Source organism: Sarcophilus harrisii, chromosome 1 (genome assembly GCF_902635505.1).
Source record: "Sarcophilus harrisii chromosome 1, mSarHar1.11, whole genome shotgun sequence".
Classification (NCBI taxonomy): domain Eukaryota; kingdom Metazoa; phylum Chordata; class Mammalia; order Dasyuromorphia; family Dasyuridae; genus Sarcophilus; species Sarcophilus harrisii.
In genome coordinates, this window is record NC_045426.1 from 33,435,122 (window position 1) to 33,457,089 (window position 21,968).

The following is a 21,968-nucleotide window of genomic DNA, read 5'->3' on the forward strand; positions in this document are numbered from 1 at the left end:
TTGGCTATTAATCGTCTCAAAATAGAGATCTATAACTCTATTCTTCAATGAGCTTTACCAGATATTGAATATTATACCCTCTGTATTTTATAGGTAAAAACATAAGCAATTAAATGCTTATGTATGAACTGCAACAAAAGCTTTAATAAAAGTAGAGGTTTCTCAGTAAATTTGGGTTTTTTAAATAGCTCAGCTTTCCTACTATATTAGAATCAAATTTTGACTTTACCATAATATCCCTTTCTCATCTTACTCATTTGGAGTCATTGACCTTGAACAGTATGCACAAGTTAAGCTACATTCTCTACGTGATGTACTTCCCTACTTCCTCATTTTAAAATTGTGCCTATTTACTTCTTATACTCAGTTCTATATTTTGTTTCAGTTTGGGGTTTATTTTTCGTCCAGCTGTATGATTTCATTGCTGTAAGAAATTTCCATTGAGGAAATATTCTCCATAATACAGATCTGTGATTATTCTGTAATTTATAGTATTAAGCACATGCCTAAGTTGAGGGCCAGTATATTGAGAAATGTGATTTGAACATCAGTCTTCTTGGATCTGAGTATGACTTCCTATTGGAATTTTTTGGGGGTAAATTAAGCCCCAGTCTGATAAATGATAATACACAAAAATTACAATAGAGATTCATCCTCACAAGAACAGAATCACTCCATATCTTGTGCATACAAAATTCCTGCTGCACGGAATTCGGCCAACAGAAACAGTATGGAATAAGGTAAGCAACATTATCACCATGTTATTTATCATATGTATTAGTACCCAAAATAGGCAAGGGAAGGATAAGCATTATGTCATTCCCTCTCAGTCTTTAACCTTGGAAAAGGTTGGTTGAGTTAGTAACGAGGACCACTGTAGTCAATACAGAATGCTATAAAAACAGAAGCCTTCCCCCAATATTACATTGAAAAAAAATTAATGCCTAGTAATTGCCATAATGAAAAATCCACTGTTACACTATATAGGCGAAATGGCTTATTTTTATTTAATTTTCCCCAAACCGTTTTTCTTTGGCTCCAACTGGCACTCTTTTCTATTGAAAAGCAAAAGACATTTTCCGCACAATTTTCCCTCTACTAGAAAGAGGTATATTGTGCCCTTCAGTGAACATAAAATTGATATTATCATCTCTTAGTTTATATCTCACTACTTAACCTTCAGATTAAAAGTTATTAGATTTGAATGACTAAAAAGACATCATGTCACCTTCTATGCCATGTAGGGAGATAAGAGAAGTTAGGGACAGGATGAGGAACATGATAAAAACAGTAAGTTATGGCGTAAGATTAGAGCTGTCTATGTTTTATTTTTTTTTCTTATTTGATGAACAAAGGTGGCACTTCCTATAAAGAAGTACATTTCACTTACATGGCAATTTAGGAATATGTTAGTCAGGTACTCAAGAGTTTAATTTAGATGTGGCTGAGAATGGTAAAAGAAGTCACTGGAAATTTTGATCAATAATCAATCAGCAAACAAGCATTTATTAAAAACACTTACTACAAAGGCACCATGCAAGTTAATCACTGGAAATATGAAAAAAAGTGAAAAACACAGTCTCTATCCTCAAGAAGCTCATATTCAAATGGTGAAACATGTATCATTCATCATCATCATCACCATCACCAAAAACAACACCATTAGATTAGGTATTTCTGTCATGTGTTACTGTTTGTTTTTTTTTTTTTAATTTTGGGCAGGACATATCAAAGTAATAGTATCAAAACACAGTCAAAACAAAAAAGTTGTTGGACAGCCTAAGATCCTACCAAATCCCTTTTGGATACAGTTAGAATTAGAGAACTGATCTTATGCAATGACTAGTGATCCTGTTGGAAGAAACATATTTGAAGGATATGACCTCAGAGGGAAAAATCTATAAAAATAAATCATATTTTCTTGTGCAGTCTGATAAATGTGGAGATATGTTTAGGAGAATTTCACATGTTTAATCTATATCAGATTACTTGCTGTCTAGTGGAGGAGAGAAATGGGGAGGAAGGGAGAAAAATTTGGAACATAAGGTTTTGTAAGGGCGAATGTTGAAAACTATCTTCGCATGTATTTAAAAAAAGAAAAAAGTTATTATTATAAAAAAATAAAAATATTCATAGAAGCTTTACTTTTGATTAAAAAAAACTAGAAAAATTCACATATCCAATAACTGGGGAATGACTGAATGGTCTCTAGTTTGCCAAAATAACAAAATATTAATATATCATAAGAAATGATAAATATGAAGAATACAAAGAAACAGCTAAAGCCTAAGGTGAAATGGTACAGAGAAGAAGCAGAAGTAGAACAATCTTCATGGTAACTAAAAGCATATTAAGTGTAATTAACAATGTCAACACGATAAAATAGAAGAAAATAAGAGAATAGAAAGAGGCCAGGAATCACCAAACTGAAGGTGGATCCTTTTCTTGTTAATTTGTTAATGCTAATATACATGTCTATATGTTTGTATTTTCAAAACAAATTATAAATAATGCAGTTAATTTTATATGAAGAATCTACTTTTTGAAGTCATGTTTATTGTAATGTTTTCTTTTGTGGATACTGAGTTTAGAATTTTAAAATTAGGAAAACTATAAAGAAAGCACGTTTTACTAAAGATTATCAAGAAAAAGGAAAGACTACCTTCCTTCCCATTAAAAACAAGCTAATCTCCAAGCAACAAGCAATATTACATTTTGACAATCTCTGGTAGGTTACACAATATTCTAACATGACATATATAGACACGACAGTTTAATAATTACATATCCTATTTTCTCAACAATAACAACAAAAACACAAGATACTGTAATTCTATTTTATGATCTTACAAAGAAATTCACTCTAACCTGCTTATGTCAATATGGAATAAAAGCATTATCAAATGATTTAACTTAGTAATTTTGGTCCTTAAAAGAGATGAGCATATTTCATGATCAATGGAAACACTAAAAAGCAATTAATCACCCATTCCCGTCTGACTTTATGATATATTCATTAGTAAATAGCTAGGGATTTTTAAGAATGTACTACAAAAATGATAAACGCATTCTTCTTTTTATAGTATGAAAAAAGTAGCCTGTAATCAGTGATAAAGCTTTACCCTATAGCAGTGTCTTTAAAAAAAAAAAAAGAAAAGAAAAGAAATTCCCCTTGCAGCTATAATTTGTCAGGGGTATCATGATTCCCTTCATTGTCCAGTCTTGAAATCTCAAGGCTATCTGTTTTATTCCTGTTTTTGCTTCCATCCTGTTTGCCAATAGCTGTTTTCATGTTGGCTTCCCCATTAGACTGTGAGCTTCTCAAGGGTACAGACTGTTGTTAGCCCTTTTTTATAATCTCAGCCCTTAGCATGGTGCCTGCCATATAGAAAGGGCTTCCTAAATGCTTATGTACTTGTATAATTGTGCTGATTCTTTGAGCTCCTCCAATCTCTCTCTCATTCATCTTTTCTATTGTTATTACTGCCACCATACTAGTAAAAATTTTCCATACTTTTGACCCACAATATAAAGAGCCTCTCAAATGATCTTCTTATATCTACTTTGTGGTACTCCTAAACTGTCCCTGCCTCATTTTGCCACACTGATCATCTCATCCTTTGATTATATCACTTGTCTGCTTAAACCTTACCAATGTTTCCCTACTGCCTAAAGGATAAAATCCAGACTTCTGATCTTGGTAATAAGGATCATTGGAAATCTTGTCCCCATCTTTTGAATCACCTCTTCTAGTACTCATCTACACGGCCCAATCCAACTGGATTCCTTGCCATCCTGCAGTGTCTGGCAAAGGGTCATACATGGTAGGCACTCATTATATTTACTACATGAATGAATTTTTAGGAAATCTCATGCAAACACATGGCATGGGGCCACAATTTTATCAAATAGACTTGCTCTTGCCTACAGCAAGGTAGTATAATGGAAAAATGTGTGAATGAACTCATCTCATTTTACCAAAGGAAAGGAAGCTGACTATTTATGTGGCCCCAAATCAAACAGCATTTAACAAAAGTCTCCAGAAAGCTACAATTGACATTTGGTTGTTACAATCTATTTCAGTTCAAAGAAAAATGATGAAAAGAAAGTTTCTTACATGAAGTTCAGTTCACTCTATAAACTTTCTTCTTGTTTTGCCACATAGTCCCAGCATCTATGTTATTGTTCTCCTTTGTCATAAAAGCAGTCACCTTGTAACCCTTTTTATCAAGTAATCCATGCACGCTCAGAGTACACTCCACTCCATCGGGCAAGCTATAGGGTTACATTACACAAACATCAATTCTGCCAGCTCAGCATTAGCTGTCAATGAATGCAAGCAATTGCAAAACAGCCATGTATGGTGGGGGGCTTTTCCCCCTTAAGAGAACAGATACAAGTCTGCCGGCTTTACAGAATGAACTCTTTGCAATGTCTGCACCTAATCTGTCAACAAATGACTAGTTGTCATACCACCTGAAAGTTCAAAAAGAATTTTGATGTGACAAAAGATATGGAGTTTCAGCTCATGGGTCAGTACTTGGAATTATGATGTCTAAGTGTGAGGCTCTCTAGGGAAGCTGAAAGGATCCATTTCACACACAATGAAACAGTTGTGGGAAGCAGAATTCCTAGAACTCTTTGGGGCTGTTCACTCACTTGCCTTTCTTTTATTCTCTATGCCTACTTACAACTGAGTGCCTGCTAACAAGAAGGGCAATTGAACTTCATGAAAATATCTATTCCAGAGCTAGAGCTAGAAAAGCTTTTAGAGGTCAGTCAGGTAAGCACCCCTTTTTATAGATGAGGAAAAGGAGAGCAGAGTTTTAAACAGGAAGAAAATGTCATGGCTCAAATTCAAATCTTCTCTCCAAAACCAGTCTTCTCCTTGTAGAGAATGCTAGTTTCTATTCCTGGTTAGACCAATCTCTAGCAATGACCTTTCTTCATTGGGCTATGAGTATATGCTACTTTCAAACTAAGAAGATGGAAAACTGAAGCAAATATTTTTTTTTCAAAAATCAAGTCTCAGTATGCTTTTCATAACATAGAACAACTAATTCTAGGATTTTAGTAATAATGGCTAATGGCACTTTAAGGGTGGCAAAGCACTTGATCTTCATCACAGTTCTGTGAAGAGTCTGGAACTCTTGAGAGAATACAGAGCTGCCTAGAGAAAACCTTGAGAAAGATTTTGTAAGAGTACCTGAAGGCAGGTCTTCCTGACTCCAAATCTGGTTCTCTAGTCCCTACAATAGGCTGCTAAAAAAAAACCAAGCCATTTGTTGTATTTTTAAAACAATTGGTTGAATATCTCCCATTCTAGCACAGCTAAAATTGATATTTTATTTGGGGGGGATCAGTCTCCTATAAAGTGTCACCATTAGCTGCAAATATAAATTTTCTAGCCATCGGTGTTTTCTTCACTGAGGGTATATATTTTTAAAAACAGTTCAATAGTTATAAACATCCAGTTCCATTTTATTATGCAAGCTTGGAAGAGCATGAGCGACACCTTCATGGAAAACAAGGAAGCTGAATGTTCTTTTGCTCTTCCATCTCCTCTCTTCCCTTGCAGTAAAGATGGAAGGAAAGGAGACTTCATACAGTTGTTGCCTATGTTACTGACAGGGATGAACTGATCACGAATCCAATTCAAAGGATTCATGGGAGACATCAGCATCAACATTGTCTAGACACACACAGATGTGCCTCCTGAACTGTAAAGGAACAGAAGAAAGGGCATCTCCATTTTCCATGTACCAGCCCTTTGTGGAGGCTATGCCAGAAAACAAAGAAGCTCTATCACTCTGCTTGTACATCTAAGGACATGAGATTTTGAGCTGCTTTAGAGGGGCCATAGCTTTCAAGACCAATCCTCTCATTTTAAAGAGGAGGAAATTGAGGCCCCAGAGACATCAAATGACTTGGTCAGGCTCAGACTGCTACAAGTGTCTTAGGTAGCTGTTGAATCAAGGTCTTACTAACAGTGGAAAGGGGAGAAAATAGGGGATACTGACTGAAACTAAATTCAAAATTAAATGCAAAAGGAGAATGAGTGATTAAAAAAAAAACAGAAAAGGAGATTTACAAAAGCCAGAGGCAGAGAGAGAGTGAGAGATGGATAGATATAAAGAGATAGGCAGGTAGATGATAGAGAGAGAAATTCAGTATTAAATAACCAAAGAGAAGTCTGGATAGATAGAGATGGAGAAATGATGGACAGATAGATAGATGAACACAGATAGAAAACTAAATAAAGAACCTTCTATGCAATATTATTACCAGTCCAGATGCTTTACATGGTCTCTTTCTTGGAAGTGAAAACTAGAAGTGTCTATAAGGAACCTGATGCCCGGCTTGTAATTTGCTCCAAAGTTTATTGGGGTTGCCTTGAATCACTGAACTGCTGAAAAGAAACAAGTCTTTCATGGCTGATCATCACACAATCTTGCTGTTACTGTGTACAGTGTATTTCTGATTCTGCTGTTTTCATTCAGCATCAGTTAGTATAAGTCCTCCCAGATCTTTCTAAAATCAGCTTGTTCATCATTTTTTATTGTACACTGGCTTCAGAAGTCAAGGTGAGTTGAGTTGAAATAGTTTCCATTTTTCAAATGTTTAATTACATTTCATCACTTTGATGGGTATGTGAATTTGTCTACATGGGCTGTCCCTGCCCTTGACTCCTCTTCCTGTGAGGCTCCTTGAGGACCTTATGCAAGATCCTATATCACACCACCTGGACAACAGTTGAGCCTCTGAGCTGTCCATCTCTTGCCCTCAGTATATAACCAACTTGCCTTTTTTCCTGATCATATTTCTGTCTGATAATACCCACTGTGCCACCTGTCTCATGCAATAGTTTTTGATAATGTGCTATAGTCTACTCACACCTACCATGCACATCTCAACCCCAGAAATAAATGTTTCATAATGAAAAAGCCTTTTCTTTTTCAATTGAATCAGGAAGGGCATGTGTCCCAAACAAATTCTGAAAACGTTAGACACTGCTGAGACACGAGTCATGCCCAGTGTTTTTTGGAAACTTTGAGTATATCAATGGATGAATAATCCTAGGGTCCTTTAATGCTGATTGTTTCTCTTTCCTGATTATTCCTTTCTAGCATGTCATTAAATTTCTCGAGATAAGGACCCAAAGTTCTTGAGTTTCTTCACCTTTTGGGGTAATTATTCCCTTTTTCTAAAAATCCTTCAAATATTCATTGATACTTTCAGCTTTATTCACTCTATATACTTTTATGATTTGCTCCATTGAAAATAAGCAAACCTGTGTGGCTTCCATCATCCTGGATCTATGAAATGCATTCCCTTTAAAGAGAGTTCTTTACCTATACCAGCTTTTACCACATACTGATTGAAAGTTAGACACCTTGAACAATTAACATAAAAAACTGCTCCATTTAGTCAAATATCAAAAAGGGCTTTGAATTCAATACCCTTTTGTACAAACTAACAAAATAAATGAAAATGCACAGCTGACCTTCTAACACAAGCTTTGGACAAAAGTTCTGCAAATTGCAGGTGTCCCTAGGAACAACGGAAGGAATACTCTTCACTGGGATGATTTAGAGGCAAAGTAGGCGCCAGGTGGAGGAGGGACCCCCAACTTCAAATATAGTGATGTTAGGAAATAGCTGTTTTATTTAGCAGCTATTCATTTTTTATTGAATAAACATTCTCTAGTATGCATTCTGTTAATTGACCTGACAGCATATGCTGTATACAGAGAAACTTCTAAACATTATGCTCTATGTAATATGCTTATCTGTAAACGCTCCCATCTGAAGCTGTATGGAAACAAAATTCTTCTTTCTAAAATTCCAGGCTCTTAAAAGCTCCTGATCCACACAAATTAGTGGACTATTTTAAAGTTTTTTTTTCAATATACATTAATAACAAATAAATAATGGTGACACTAAATAACAGCATTTGTCTCTTAAGGTTTGTCTATGGGCAAGTACTCTAGTAGGAAGAAAGTAGACTTTTGTTATGACATCTAGAACAAAATTCTAGGACTAAGAAGGGGACTTCTGGGAACCAGAAATCAATTATTACAACTAAAAAGACATGACTAAAGGGGAAAAAAAGATTTAGTTCTTTAACTTTGTAAAATTATGTTTAAAAACCCATCTACTTTTAGTAATAGGTTTATATTACATAGAGGCATGGGTTGAAAGCATGTTAAAGACAATTCATTCAGGTATGGGAGAAGCAGAGAATAAGTAGGAGTCTTGGAGTATTATGTGTAAGTTTGTCTACTCCTGTGGAATGGCGCCTTTCTTTGGGTGAAAGGAATAAAAGTAATGACTGTTGAGTTTCGGCAGTATCTTCTAGTCAATAAAACACATGGACATTCTCCAAAGCTGGTCCTTGTCTACATTCTCTTCTCTGAAAAGACATTTGCCACAATATATAATTACCCTGGATAATAAAGAACAAACGTGGAAGGTCTAACATTTTTACCTTGACAAATACTGTGTATTGGCTAAATTTTCTCCATGTATCATCAATTATGAGCAAAGTGGAACTGGAAAATTCCATAACCTTCTCATCAACACAAAGCATAATTAACTCATTTTGCTATCACATCCTTTTAAGCCAAACCTTTGTGTTGAATGCACTTCCAACATATTTTCCTGTTCTAATTCTCTTCCAGTGTCCTACATTAATCAAAGCTGTAACCCCTGTTGTCTTTGCACTACGAATCAGAATGTGCCCCTGGCGAAGAATGAGGGAAAAGTCAACAGGAATTAAGTTTCAGTGCAACTGTTTACTCAACTGTGGCCTGCAGTTATTGAAATTTTATCCGTGGTTTTGTGTGACTACCGCAGTAATGAATTCAGCATGGCTGTGATTTTCTCACTGATGGTATTCTCACTTCAAGTAAAAACCTGTAGGATGAAAATGATTGAAACAACCCAAGTCTATCGTACTTGGTATCATACATTTCTTGGAGCTGTTTAATTGTAGCACTTTTTTAGCGTCACGAAACTCTGATAAACTGAGTCCCTTATGCCTTTTTAATCATCGAGTTTCTGGTTTTGACTAAAGGTATTTCTTATCCACACCAACAAAAGTTTCATTGCACACTTCGGTTTAACTTAGGCAGCTGCTTATGTCTTATTTAAAATGCGTCAGTGAAGTCTGAAAGGTACATGGCATTATATTGGACTTCATAAAGAACAATATGCACAATGATTGGAAGGCTACCTTTCTTCCAAAAACATATTGAGACCACTAGCTGTAACAGACTGTCAGAAAAGCTCTTCTAATGGAAACATGTGTGTATATACACACACATATACATACACACAATCTATACACACATATATGATAATGTACATATAATAGGTTGTGTGTATACCCACATATACATGTTTAGAACAGATATGTCAATGACCTGCTTTAAATATAGCTCTACCTAAAAGGTAACAATTAAGACATATAGCTGGCCATCAATATCTACTGATTTTTTTTCCCAATTTTTCTAACAGGAAATGGTCCTTCTAAAAGAAAATATGTGGAGAAGAAGACTAATCTTCTCTCTTCTTTATGCCCCAAGTATTTCCTTAGTAATATTTATATCCATCTTTTAAGATTTTTAGTGATGTTTACTTGCCGAAAAGAAAACTCAGAAATTACAAATTTTTCACTTATTCAATTATGTACTCTTCAACAGGCTCTCAGTGATTGATGGCAAAAGAGCCAACAGGTTGATTCCAATTGACACTTTGGAAAAATGCTTCAAACTGGCCTCTGCCCGGTAAGGCCATGAAGAATGGCACCACAGAGGACCAACTACTCATTCCCATTGTGCAAGGTACACATGAAGCATGTGAAATTCCTGGCACAAATACAAAGACTCATGTCTGCTGTGGATTGTTGTGTTTGGCTAACAAATCTCAGGAGTCAGAACTTGGGCATAAGATTATGACTAAATGTGCATCATAGATCTTACAGGCAGGATATGTCAGAAGTCACAGAGGTATGTTTTTATGCTGGTAATAGGGAAGTCAATAGTACTAATCAGAAGCCCTGGGTATTACATGCCATGTCTCTTTGTTGCTATCTCTGTCTGAGTGTCTGTCTCTGTGTCTCTGTCTCTTCTTTCTCTCTCTCTCTCTCTCTCTCTCTCTCTCTCTCTCTCTCTTCTTCTTCTTCTTCTTCTTCTCCTCTCTCTCTCTCTCTCTCTCTCTCTCTCTCTCTCTCTCATATACACATACATATACACATACTCCATCCTTTTTATTCCCAGTCAACAGATGATTCCAACAGCCTATGTTGAACTAAAAAATTAATGACTCTTTAATTTATTGAAAACGTCTTTTGAGAAGGTAATAATTAAAACATATTTTAAAGTACCCATTCAAAACTATACCTCATAGAGGACAAAGGGAGAATATTTACCAGTCCCTTCAAGATGCAATGATTTGGACAATCAAGAATCCCTTCAGACAAAAACTGTTTTTCTCTACTGAAAATCCTATGAAACTTTCAGTAAGGCTCCGAAGACAATCTTCTTCCATTTGTCCAAATGGTACACTAACTGAAAGGAAGAGTGTTCTCTACACTTAAGGTATCTAATAATTGCTTATCTCATAAGTGGTAGCAAGGAGGGGGGAGGAAATGATGTGTTTTTAAGCAAAGCCAATTTGTTTGAGAAATAAGATTTGGTTATCTTTGGCAGGGTACGTCATCAATGGTCATAGTGAGTTTTACAGTCTGGCAATTTCTTTTTGCTGTTTGTCGTGATCTAAGTACACACACACACACACACACACACACACACACACACACAGAGTTAAAAGTTCTGTAATCCTCACATCCTCACCTACATATGCCTTCCAGGGCAGTCCATGACAGTTAGTAATTGGAAATAGAAACTAAATTTCATCATCCATGGACAGACAGTTATGGGTGGTTCCAAGATACATGGATATGTATCCATACTCCTGAATGCTTGTATCTGTGGAAGGCATCCCAAGGGAACAGTGCCACTGGTGGTTTCTGGGGCAACTGTCATCTTCTCCAGTCTCTCCCTAGTTCTGTCCCTCTGTCTCTACCTGTCTCTGCCTCTCCGTGTCTCTCTTGTTGCTATTTCATTTTCTTCTTTACAATTTCTCCTTCCTTATGCCAGGCCCATGGTAACTACATGTACCAGTATTATCTACTTTGACTTGGAGTATATAAAGTTAAAAAATAAAGTTAGAAATCTCTATGCACACACATACACACACACACACACACACACACACAGATGCACACATGTGTGTGTGAGCACAAACCTACAGATGCACATATATTCCCTTAAAAAGCATTCATGTCGTAAAAGCTCTAAAAATCCAAGTCCTCCAAGGGTTAAAGAGTGGTTTGTTTGGCCTCCCCTTCAGTGGCCAGAGCGGTAATATCTCTCACGGTACCTGCTGCTGCTGGATATGTGCTAAATCCGCCGCGCCAATCTCCCCCGACGGTGTCTCGCCGTTGGCTCTCCCTTCGCGTAGGCTGCCGCACTCCAGTAAGTGGTTGCCGCTGCCTGCTCCATTCGGAATGGCTGAACCGTTGCTTTTTGTCTCAGGCCCAGATTCTTGCATCATGACTCAAAAACCTGAAATAAGAATTGGGAGGGGAAAAAATGCAGCTGTTAAAACAGTTGCTGTGTCTAAGGAGACATGCTCTGTTTTCAATGCTGCCCCTAAACCATAAACATTTGTCATTTTCCTTCATACAATTTATCTTTCATTAATGGTTTGGGCTACTAGTTTATGTTTATGTATCTGTTGGTACAGCTATAATTTTAGAAAGACTGTTCTAAATATACCATCACTGGATCAACATCTTTTTTCCCTTAGAGAGGAAAAATAATATTTTCATAAGAACACAGAATTCATAATTAAATCTCCCTAATTACATCGGGATGTTTTACTTGAAAACCTATGAGTCACTCTATATAACATATTAGGTACAACATAAAAAATTAATATGTACGGGAGATAGAGGCTAAAGCCAAAACATTCACTATTTAAGTAACATTCTGCAGTGAGATTCCAAGAACAGATAACTTTCATTGCTAAGAAGCACCCTGAGGTAGCTTCCACTGAAAAGCCCCTAACAGGAGGCCTGATATTTCTAAGCTCCAAACTTTCACCAATATGAGTACTTAGCCATCCTCCCAGACAAAGCTGCCATCCCCTTCTAACATCATGGTCAAACAGTGTTGGAGATCCTCCTACTCTCTGATAACCCTTAGAGACTCTTCTTAACTGGACCCTCTGCTGTTTTCAACAAAAGAATTTCAGAGGCTTCCATTCTGAATAATGATGATAACAATGGCTAACATTTATGTTGCAATTCAAAGTTAGCAAAGCACTTTGTAAATATCTCATTTTATCTTAACAACAATCCTGAGAAGTAGGTGCTATTATTCACTCCATTTTCCAGATAAGAAAACAGTGTCCAGTGACTTCCCCAGAAAAATACATCTAAAGAAGTATCTGAATCTGCATTTGAGCTCAGGTCCAGCACTCTTAGCCACTCCATCACCCATATTGCCTCATTAAAAGCTAAATGAATCCAAATTTTGATTTCTGCTGTTTAGGTGAGTATCTCTCACATGAACTAAACCAAGCATTGGACTCCAACACCTGAACTTTCTAATGTCTATTTTGAAGAAACTCTTAAGATTGCATGTCATCAAAAGAAAGGAAAGCAGGAGAAGACAGAATGGAAAGAGGCCATTTTGTAATACAAGGATCTTGGTGAAAAACCTGCCTCTGGCTCTTCACGACCTGCTAAGTGGGAATTTCAAAAGAAATTAAGACCTTTGGGCCCAGGATCCTCATTTCTAAGATGACAGGGTTGGATCAGATGGCCATAAAGGGTCCTTCCAACTTTGGATCTATAATTGTATGAAAGACCAAAAAAAAAAAAAAAAAAAAAAAAAAAAAAGCATCCTGGATGGATTCGATGAAACATTAACATCTTCTGACAGAAAAGTACTAAGGAAAATGAAATAAAACTAATTCTCCAGGAAATCTTTCTGAGCCGAATTTGGAACCTTTGTAATGTCAGAGGCCACAGACCAGATTCTCAGAGCACCTTCACTCTTCCTTGTTCACAGACTGCACACCCCTGGAGGTTATCTTGGCTGTTAAAAGCTCAGGGCAGGGTGATTAATTATTTCACAGAATGGAAAGTTGTTCCTTTCTTGGTCTTAAAGCTACAGTTCCACAGAAATGCAAACCACCTAAAATGCTAGGGGTCACATTTGGAGTTGGTCGACTCCTAGAAAATATATTCCTAAGTAATGTGGACAGCAAAAATAACATAGTGAATAATTACTGAATCAGACAAACAAGTACAAAACTAACTGTTAAAAATGATCCCACACCACAGATGAGAAGCTTACCTATAATAGAATACATATATAATTCTATATAACAACTGTGAATGCTAACATCTACCTAGATATTATATGATATACATTGTTAATATATACATGAATGTGTAAATGTATAATATGTATATTTCTAATAACATGAAGCAGTTAAGTGACTTACTCAGGACCACAGAGCAAGTTAAGTATCTTTGGCAAGTTACAAATTCACATCTCTCTAGAACCAAGTAAATCGTTTTACTCACTATGGCATTTCTATACCCTAGGTACTACTGGCATTTGTAGAGTCTCTATGGTGTCATGGAAAAGTGCATCTAATATGAAGTCAGAAGCTTAGAATTTCAGTTCTCTCACTGATAAGTTACCGCAGCCTTGGAAGACACAGTGACACAGATTCATCCACTGTAAGATGAGATGCTTTCATTAGATGAAGTGTAAGATCTCTTAGCAGCTCATCATTCTGTGATTCTATCATCAGAAAACAGAAAAATGTTCAGTATCATTTTTCCATTAAGATTTTTCTAATTTTTAGAAATTACTTTAATTCTCTTCATGGTAAACTTCCAAAAGAATCAAAATAGGGACCCAAAGGATGGGAGAATTCATACTTCTCCATTTAGTTACAACACTAAGGTCCAGCTTGCCTTCCTAACAAAACAAAAGTACCATATAAAATCAGTCAAATTTGAAAAAAATAGATTTGAAGTGGATTTAGAAAGGTATTTTCTTTTAACAGGTTAAAAAAAAACTCAAGAGAAACAGTTGATTCATTATGGTCTCAATCTGGCTTTAAATATTTTGTAAAAATTGTGCTCTTTTACTATCTAGAAAGCAAATCTATTCAAAAACTACTTAGGCCTTTAAACTAAGATATAGGAATCAGGCAACCACAGACTTTACAATAACCTCAAGGATTTCAAACCTTTATGGCAAGGGGAGAAAGTGGGAAACTTGCATTTTATTCCTAAAGCTATGGCCCCTTTTATTCTTAAATCTATTAACAGGAAAGGAAAATAATGTCCACAGTTCATTTTGAGTAGAAAACACTTGTGTTGCAGTAGGAACTAAGAAAACTAATTTGGCTCTTGGTAGTGTTCAAACCATAATTAATTTGGGGGGCGGGGAGAAGGGGGAGAAAAGAAGGAAGGGTTATAGAGACACAGAGTAAGAAGCAGAGATACAGAGACAGAGACAGACAGACAGATAGAGAGAAAAAGGGAGAGAGAAAGAGAGAGACACAAAGCCACAGAAACAGAGACACAGAGAGAGGGAGGGAAGAAGGGAGGAAGGGCAGAAGGGAGGGAAGGAAGAGAGGTGGGGAAGGGGAAGGGGAAGGGGAAAGAGAAGAGGAAAAGGAACTGTTAGATGAAAGGGAAAGGGAAGAGGAAGGAAAGGAAAAAAAATACTCTTTTTTTTTAAGTCTATGTGTTGGTCCATAGACTTCTTTGGGTTAGTTGTTGAAAACTCAGACATCATCTCTGTACTTAGACCTCCAAATGGAACATATCTGTTAAGTTCTCATTTCTGCCACTAATTTTGACAGCAGTGCAATAAAGCCAGCAAAGTTATTGCCATTCAAATTAAACTCTTTAAACTCATGGTCTTAAAAAATTTATTTCCTTTTTTCTTTTTTCTTTTTTTTTTTTGACATGGCAGAGGTGGCTGGAATGGGGAAGAGCAACCAAGACTTTTCCCTATGAAGTTCCCAAAGATTTTGCCAAATCCGACAGTACCAGTTCCCCATCACATGGTTTATTTATTGGATTTCTGCTTTTTGAAAGAAGAGGCTTTAGATCTGAATTACATAAAGGAGTAGTTTGGTCTGAATATACTCAAATGCTAAAAGCTGAATGTAGGATGAAACTGTTCTATGATGTACTATACCAATCAGGGACATACAGCTTTCAGAAGGGCATGCAAGTATAAGCAATGCTATCAATATTTTAGAGAGTTTAAAACAATATCATGATTGGTAATGCTACTAATTTCAATAAAGAATAGAAATTCACATATATATATATATACACACATATATACACAATGGGTAGAAAATCAGGGCACTAATTAATTATTTCAACAAATAAAGAAGGAAGAAGGGAAAGAAGAGAAGGAGGGAAGAAAAGAAGGAAAGAATTTAAGGAAACAGGCAGAGAGGAAAGAAAGAATAAAGAAAAGAAGGGAAGGAGGAAAACATGAAGGAAGGGAGGGAGGGAGAGATGTATTAAATACCTACTATCATACATAAATACTACTACTACTGAGGATACAAAGAAAGTCCCTGCTTTCAGGGAGGTTATAATCTAATGGAGGAAATATTACACAAACAATTTTATGCAAGTAAAATATATACAAGATAAATTAGAGATAATCTGAAGGATTTCTAGCATTTCTTTTGCATTTTGAAGCTAATGACAAGGGGCACTGGTAAGTTAACATCCCACACACATATCTAAATCAACTAAATAGATTAATAAATACAGTTTTCCAAAGGATACTGCCAAATTTTGCCAATAAAGCTTTTCAAAAGCTAATAGCCCAGTGCTCATTTTTCCCCAGCAACCCTACAGAGCCACTGACTTCAAAAGATTGATCTATGTATGTGCTGGAGGGACATGCAGAGAAGGATGAGAACTAGGTCCAGGAAGCTTATTTATTGTTGCTGTTAATATAATTGTGCTCTGGAAAATTCATAATTTCTATGCCAATGAATTTATTATTATTATTTCCTTGGTTACAGTGCTGGTTCAGAAAACTTAAGAGAAATAAAGACCTTGTTATCATGCTTGTGAAAGATTTTAAGCTAACAAAAAGTTCAGTCTTTATTCCAGGGCAGTTAATTAAGGTTGACCAAGTCAGGCAGAAGTAAATTAACTTGGCTGATCAATTATTTATATGAAGTAGAATAAATGCCCGTAAAGAACTTGGCCTAGTCATGAAAGGATGTGTAAATTAAACTAAACATAGATTTGTAAAATATGTTTCTACTTCTGTGGAGAGAAAAGTAGAAAAGTTAATAGCAAAATCACTTTCAGGAAACAAAAAAGATTAAATGATTATCTCCTATTATTCTCCACTCCTAAAACCCAATAATTTCAGTCTCATCGTATCCTATCTTATACATGGATGAATAATAGAGGATTTGGGGCAGTTGTAAAAGATCACAAAAGCTCCCTACAAATCCTAGAAGGTGGAAATATCTCATGATTTTTTCTAATTTTAGGAGTTATGTCCATCATTTTAAAGGTAAGTTGACAAACCACAGAGAGGGTCATGAAGGTTTTCTTTTTTTCAGTTGTTCCTGATGTGCCTCTGGGGCTAAAATCTTTATTAACAATAAGGTCCGCTCTTAATTTTTTTTACAAAAAAATAATTTAAAATGTCTCTGTTTCACAAGGAAAAAAAAAATACAACCACCTCACCTGATTGATAAGTAAAGAAGGAAAACTAAAGGGTCGAGTGATACTATTCATACCTAAATTTCTTCATAATGTGCTAGCTGCTTCATTTTTATGTGAAAAAGTTTAGGTGCAAACACCCCCTCCCTCCCCCAGACAAAGAGACAGAAGCAAGCAGGAAGGCTGAGCAGTCACACTTGTTCCCAAGCACAGTCAAAGCCAGGGGCCTCCTAGATCATTGGGTTCGGCTCTGCCCTGGCGCATACCTTGGAGATTGAGTACCGTCAAAACTAAAGATGGTTATTTTTCTAGTTATTCCAGATGAATGGATTTTTAAAATAGCTGGAATGTCAAATGGAGGCCTCAGAAGATTTCCATCCTCATTTTCCAGCAGAAGAGACATTACATAAGATCCATGGGCTGATGTTAAATACCTAAACTTTTTCAAATTGAAGGTCCAAGGTTTCTGAGATTTAGTCATTCATAAAAAGCAAGGCAATTTGGAAGTGAAGAGACAAAGGATTGTGTTGAAAAGATTAAAAATTATACTTGAGGGTGAAGGAAGCAGGTGTAAAAAAACTGACTTGAGGTCCTTGGTCTCAGCTATCAATGCTGAGTCATTGTCCAAGGGTGATGGTTTCATGACAGCTATCTAGAGAGTGGAGGAGAGGAAAAGTACAAATAATGACAAGATGGTTGGGGTGAAACACTTAATATTTCTTCATCAGAGAGATAATCTCCTGAATTTTAAATGAGCCACTGGGATTTTTTTTTTGGAGGGGGAGGGTCTTCATATTGCTTTCTTCCCCACCCTCCAGCATCAATGGATAGCAACCAGGTAAAAACAAAATTCAGGCACATAATCTAAGACAGAAGATTGTGTACTCACTGTTATGCAAGCACCATCTTCCTCTACTGAATTTTCATAATTATAACAGAAAGGCGTAAATTTTCTAATGCATGGCAGTTCAAAAAGTAATCAAGAGAATGAGCCTGAGGGCTATTTTAATGTATGCAAAGCTAGTGACCCACAGTAAATGGGAGGTAGGCTTCAATGAATGCAAAGTAATGCACACATACTAAAGACCTGGTCTGATGAGGGACGGCTAAAATTAACACCCAATTAATTTCCGAATTGACAAACAAATGAAACCCATAAATCTACTTTCTCATTAATTTTCTTGTGGTATAATTTAAAGCAGTAATATGAGGGCAAAAACTGAGCATTATCCATCATAAATATCAAAAAGATAGCACTGTAACACCATAAATTATGCATATTACCTGTTGTTAGAAATGATTAATGTATTATCAACTTTATCGTGCACTGTGTATGTCTAGACGTATCTAAAATCTGAAATTTCATTTAACACTTAGGAATAAAAGTCCAGCAGGAATGAAATTATCAAGAGCCTCATTCTCCTGCTGGCCCAGTGACACAAAGGAAGCCGCTCATATCGCCATCTGGGAGATCAAGGGGCAAAACTGGACTCATCCCAAGCTTTGGGTCAACAGAGGTTGAGCACATCTTAGAGGTGATGTGCTGGTGCTCCCAGAGGAGGAGAAACAAATCACACTGCTCTGAGAGCATCCTTGCTAACTGATCCACAGAATGGCACTGGCATCTGTTCCACAAGGGGGCTAGTCACCTCGGCTCACCCTCTGGATGAAAAGAAAGCCGGGCTTGCCCAATGATGGAGGAGCAAGAGCAAACTGGGCATGCCTCACAGGACCCTAGATTTGATACCAAATGTTTTATTATTGGGCTTTTTTCTTTCTTTCTTTCTTCTTCCTTTTATTTATTTATTTATTTATTTATTTGTAGGCCAGTAGAGGAATCAAATAACAAAGGAGGGAATATAACCCTCAGTTATCACAGGCACAAGTGCATAATTATTATCATCATTGTTATTATCACCCTTGCATGTGATTCAAGAGGAAAGAAGAAAGGCATCTAAGCGAACATGGGTCTCTTGTTCTCACAGGTCTACTCCCTACCCCTTTCACTTCCTTTGTGAGAAGCCTAGATCCCATTCCTTGAGCAATGTGGCAGCATATAGTAATTTGTGTGGACCGAAGGAATGAAAAAAGGCCAACTGCAAATCCAATCCTTCAGCAAAGCATTGTAAGGTCCATTTGCCTATTGATCAACTTGATCGCCAATTCATACATTACTATTTTTTTGAAAAACAGTCATTTATTTTCATTGAAGATTTTTAAACAGCCAATTTGGGATCTAAGTTCTTAAAACATTTAAGGAATAGTTGTCAGTATAAATAATTTAGCAACCAAAATCATTTTAAAGTGAAGGGACAATTAACCAAAGAAAAATTAACAACATTATATGTGTTTGTATTTCTGCATTACAGAGAATATGTATATTTCTACACATACATATAAATATTATACACAGAAACACACGTATATGGTATGTATATCTATAAATATTTATGGTCAATTCAAACTGTAAGGGAAAATCAAAAATATTTAATTTGTCAGTACTTTAATATCAAGTAAGGACAATGTTGATGGATTTCCATTGTTCCCCACTCTGGAATCAGAATATTGCTTACTCTGAAGTTATGATAACTTGCCTTTCCAAGGAACAAAGGGAAGAATGGTTACAAGTTCAATATAAAACAGATGTCAATTAAAAGTCATATTTTTTTCTCTCTGACAGGACCTCTTTACTCCATGTTTCTTGGGTACTGTGATCCCTTACTTGAAGAATACCAACATGTACAAATGGCACATTCCCTCCTTATCACACAGACTTGGAGATGTGTAACTTTTTTTTCTCCTTTCTCATCCATCACTTCCATTATTTCCAATCTTCTTTACTTCTCCAAACAACCTTGCAGTAAGTGTCCACAGCTGTGGTAACTGTCCACAACAACTGGACACAGACTGAGCAAGACAAAAAGGCCCACTACTCCAGCAAAGACAAACACAAAGGATTAAGAAGGCTAGCTCTCTTGTGTATTAGCTCAGCCAAACCAATAATAACAAATTAAATACCGAATATAAGAAAAACACAAAGTGTTTCCTTAATGCTTAGGCCTCTTGTTTGCCTTGTCAGGAGAAAGGCTTCTGAAAGTCCAAGCATGAGAAGTCCAGGTATCATTCACTGAGCCTTAATTAAAAATTGTTTTCAACAAACACAATAGATTTTTCACTTCTATAACTAATGAAGTCTTAAGAACTTCAAAATAAATACCCAGGCTCTATAAAGACCAGAGGCCAGTTCCATATCCTTTCTAATTTTAACATTTTTATATGGTTTCATGCAGAAAAGATTTGATTCATAAGAGCTAGACTAGTCAATTAATGACTGGCTTGTTGGGTTACACACTTCAAGTAGTTTCTGTTTCACCTCAAGCCCCATAACCGCTCTAGTGGCCAGAACGAATTGTATCACTATAGCAAGTTAGTGAATACAATCCATCAGAATTTTGTTGCTTGCATTTCTCGGCAGTGAAAAGGACAATTATTTAATTTTATCCTTCAAAAACTCATATACATATATATGTGTATACCTGAGTCATTTTCAAGAGATGAAATAACAGGCCCCATTTAATATAAGAGAGTTAAAGTTTGTCTCCCAAGGTCATTGTTCTGAAGGTCTCAATTTTTTTTCCCCTTCTTCAGAGAGTGTCCTTGCAATTTACAGCAAATGCTAACAGGTCCTGGCTGGTATTGAAACACAGGCAGATTCAGAAACAACAACAAATAGAAGGCCTGAAAAAACAAAGATGGCCTGAGCTAATTTTTCTTAGTTGTTTGCAAAACAACCCCAAAGGACAAACTATTGCTGAAGCCTCTTCTAATTAGGTTTTCTGTGTCCAAGGAGCAGGGAGTCACAAACATATTCAGGAGATGTAACCAGTGCTTGGATTTTAATTACCAGTATTAAAAAAAAAAATAAAAGCACAAGCAGTTAAAAATCAGAACTGAAAAAATTAAATCCCAATAATCCAGCTCTTAAATATTTTGCAGTATTGATTATAGAGATTTTCATTCCAGTTAAATGCTTCTCCCTTAAATCCCCGAAGACTTCCTCAGAGAATATCAAAACAAAAGTTGGTATTAAATTTGGGAGAAGGCATATGGCTCAATATCTGGTTTAAACATTTAAAACCCCAGCTGAGAACACGTGACTGGCTGTGACTCGATGGCCATGACTGGAAGGCCGTCCCTTGAGGGGGTGACTACCTGGCTCTCGGCACCAGCCTGCTGTCCCCGGCCTGAAAGACCTCATTTGGACCAGCCAGCTTTTCCAGCCATCTGACGCTCACTGGAGGACCCTGCTAGTGTTCTTTGTAGGAGAGTGCTCTCCCCTCCTGAAAAAAGCAAACAACTGGCTAGCTATCATCATTACACTAAGGAAATCTCTTGGAAAAACCAAACAACTTCTAATCTTTCAAGCCCCTTCATCCAAGTTAAAGATAAGAAAAGCAAACCTAAGGCTGCTTCAGCCACATTCCAGGGACAAGTTCCCCTTTTCTCCTTTATCAGAATCCCCGTATTTAAGTTTTTTCCAGGCCTAGCAGGATAAACTGCTGCTCACACACCCTGCAAACAAAGCACTATTTGTTTAATAACTGATTGCTGCCATGGGTACAGTAAACAAGGGGCCCAGCTTTTGTGTTTATGAACAAACACAGCATCTTGCAAGAGCAATTTAACATTAACCTGGTGGAATAATCAACAGATTTCATAGGTGACACCGGGGGCAGGACTAGCGTAAACAGCACAGGGAGGAGGAGAAAGGGGCCACTCTTAGAATCAAGGTCGAGGCAAATGCATTACAGAGTAAACAGCTGGGAAGAAGTCAAGACAAACAAATAGTCATTCTTCTGACATTTAGAGAGGCAGAAAGGTTGTATGTTACATATATCAGCTGCTGACCACCATGAAATCAGACCAGTTGGGGCCCAGCTCTCCTTGTTTACACAATGCCATGTTTGCTTATAAACAACAATTTGCTGTTACCAACTTAGCATTACTCATCATCATCTAAGCCAGAAGATCAAGTGAAATCCTGTTAACTCTTTAATGGTCGCTCTACTGAGAAACAAAAGGGATTGGGATCTAAATAAGAGAGGAAAAAAGCAACCAGAAAGAATGTAGGGATCATATTTGACCCTTTGAATTCC

General features: G+C 36.6%; 1 protein-coding gene across 5 annotated transcripts in view; it reads right to left on the bottom strand.

The window, feature by feature from the left end:
* FOXP1 (forkhead box P1) overlaps positions 1-21,968 on the bottom strand; it is a 375,727-nt gene that overhangs the window by 257,190 nt on the left and 96,569 nt on the right. For 4 of the 5 annotated variants that reach the window (XM_031945560.1, XM_031945495.1, XM_031945376.1 and 1 more), the window contains exon 3: positions 11,445-11,629. In XM_031945560.1, the coding sequence (XP_031801420.1) occupies positions 11,445-11,618 (174 nt within the window). In that variant the 5' untranslated portion in view covers positions 11,619-11,629. Of the gene's footprint in view, positions 1-11,444; positions 11,630-21,968 lie in introns of those variants that run through there. The other variant, XM_031945438.1, reaches the window with a different exon arrangement.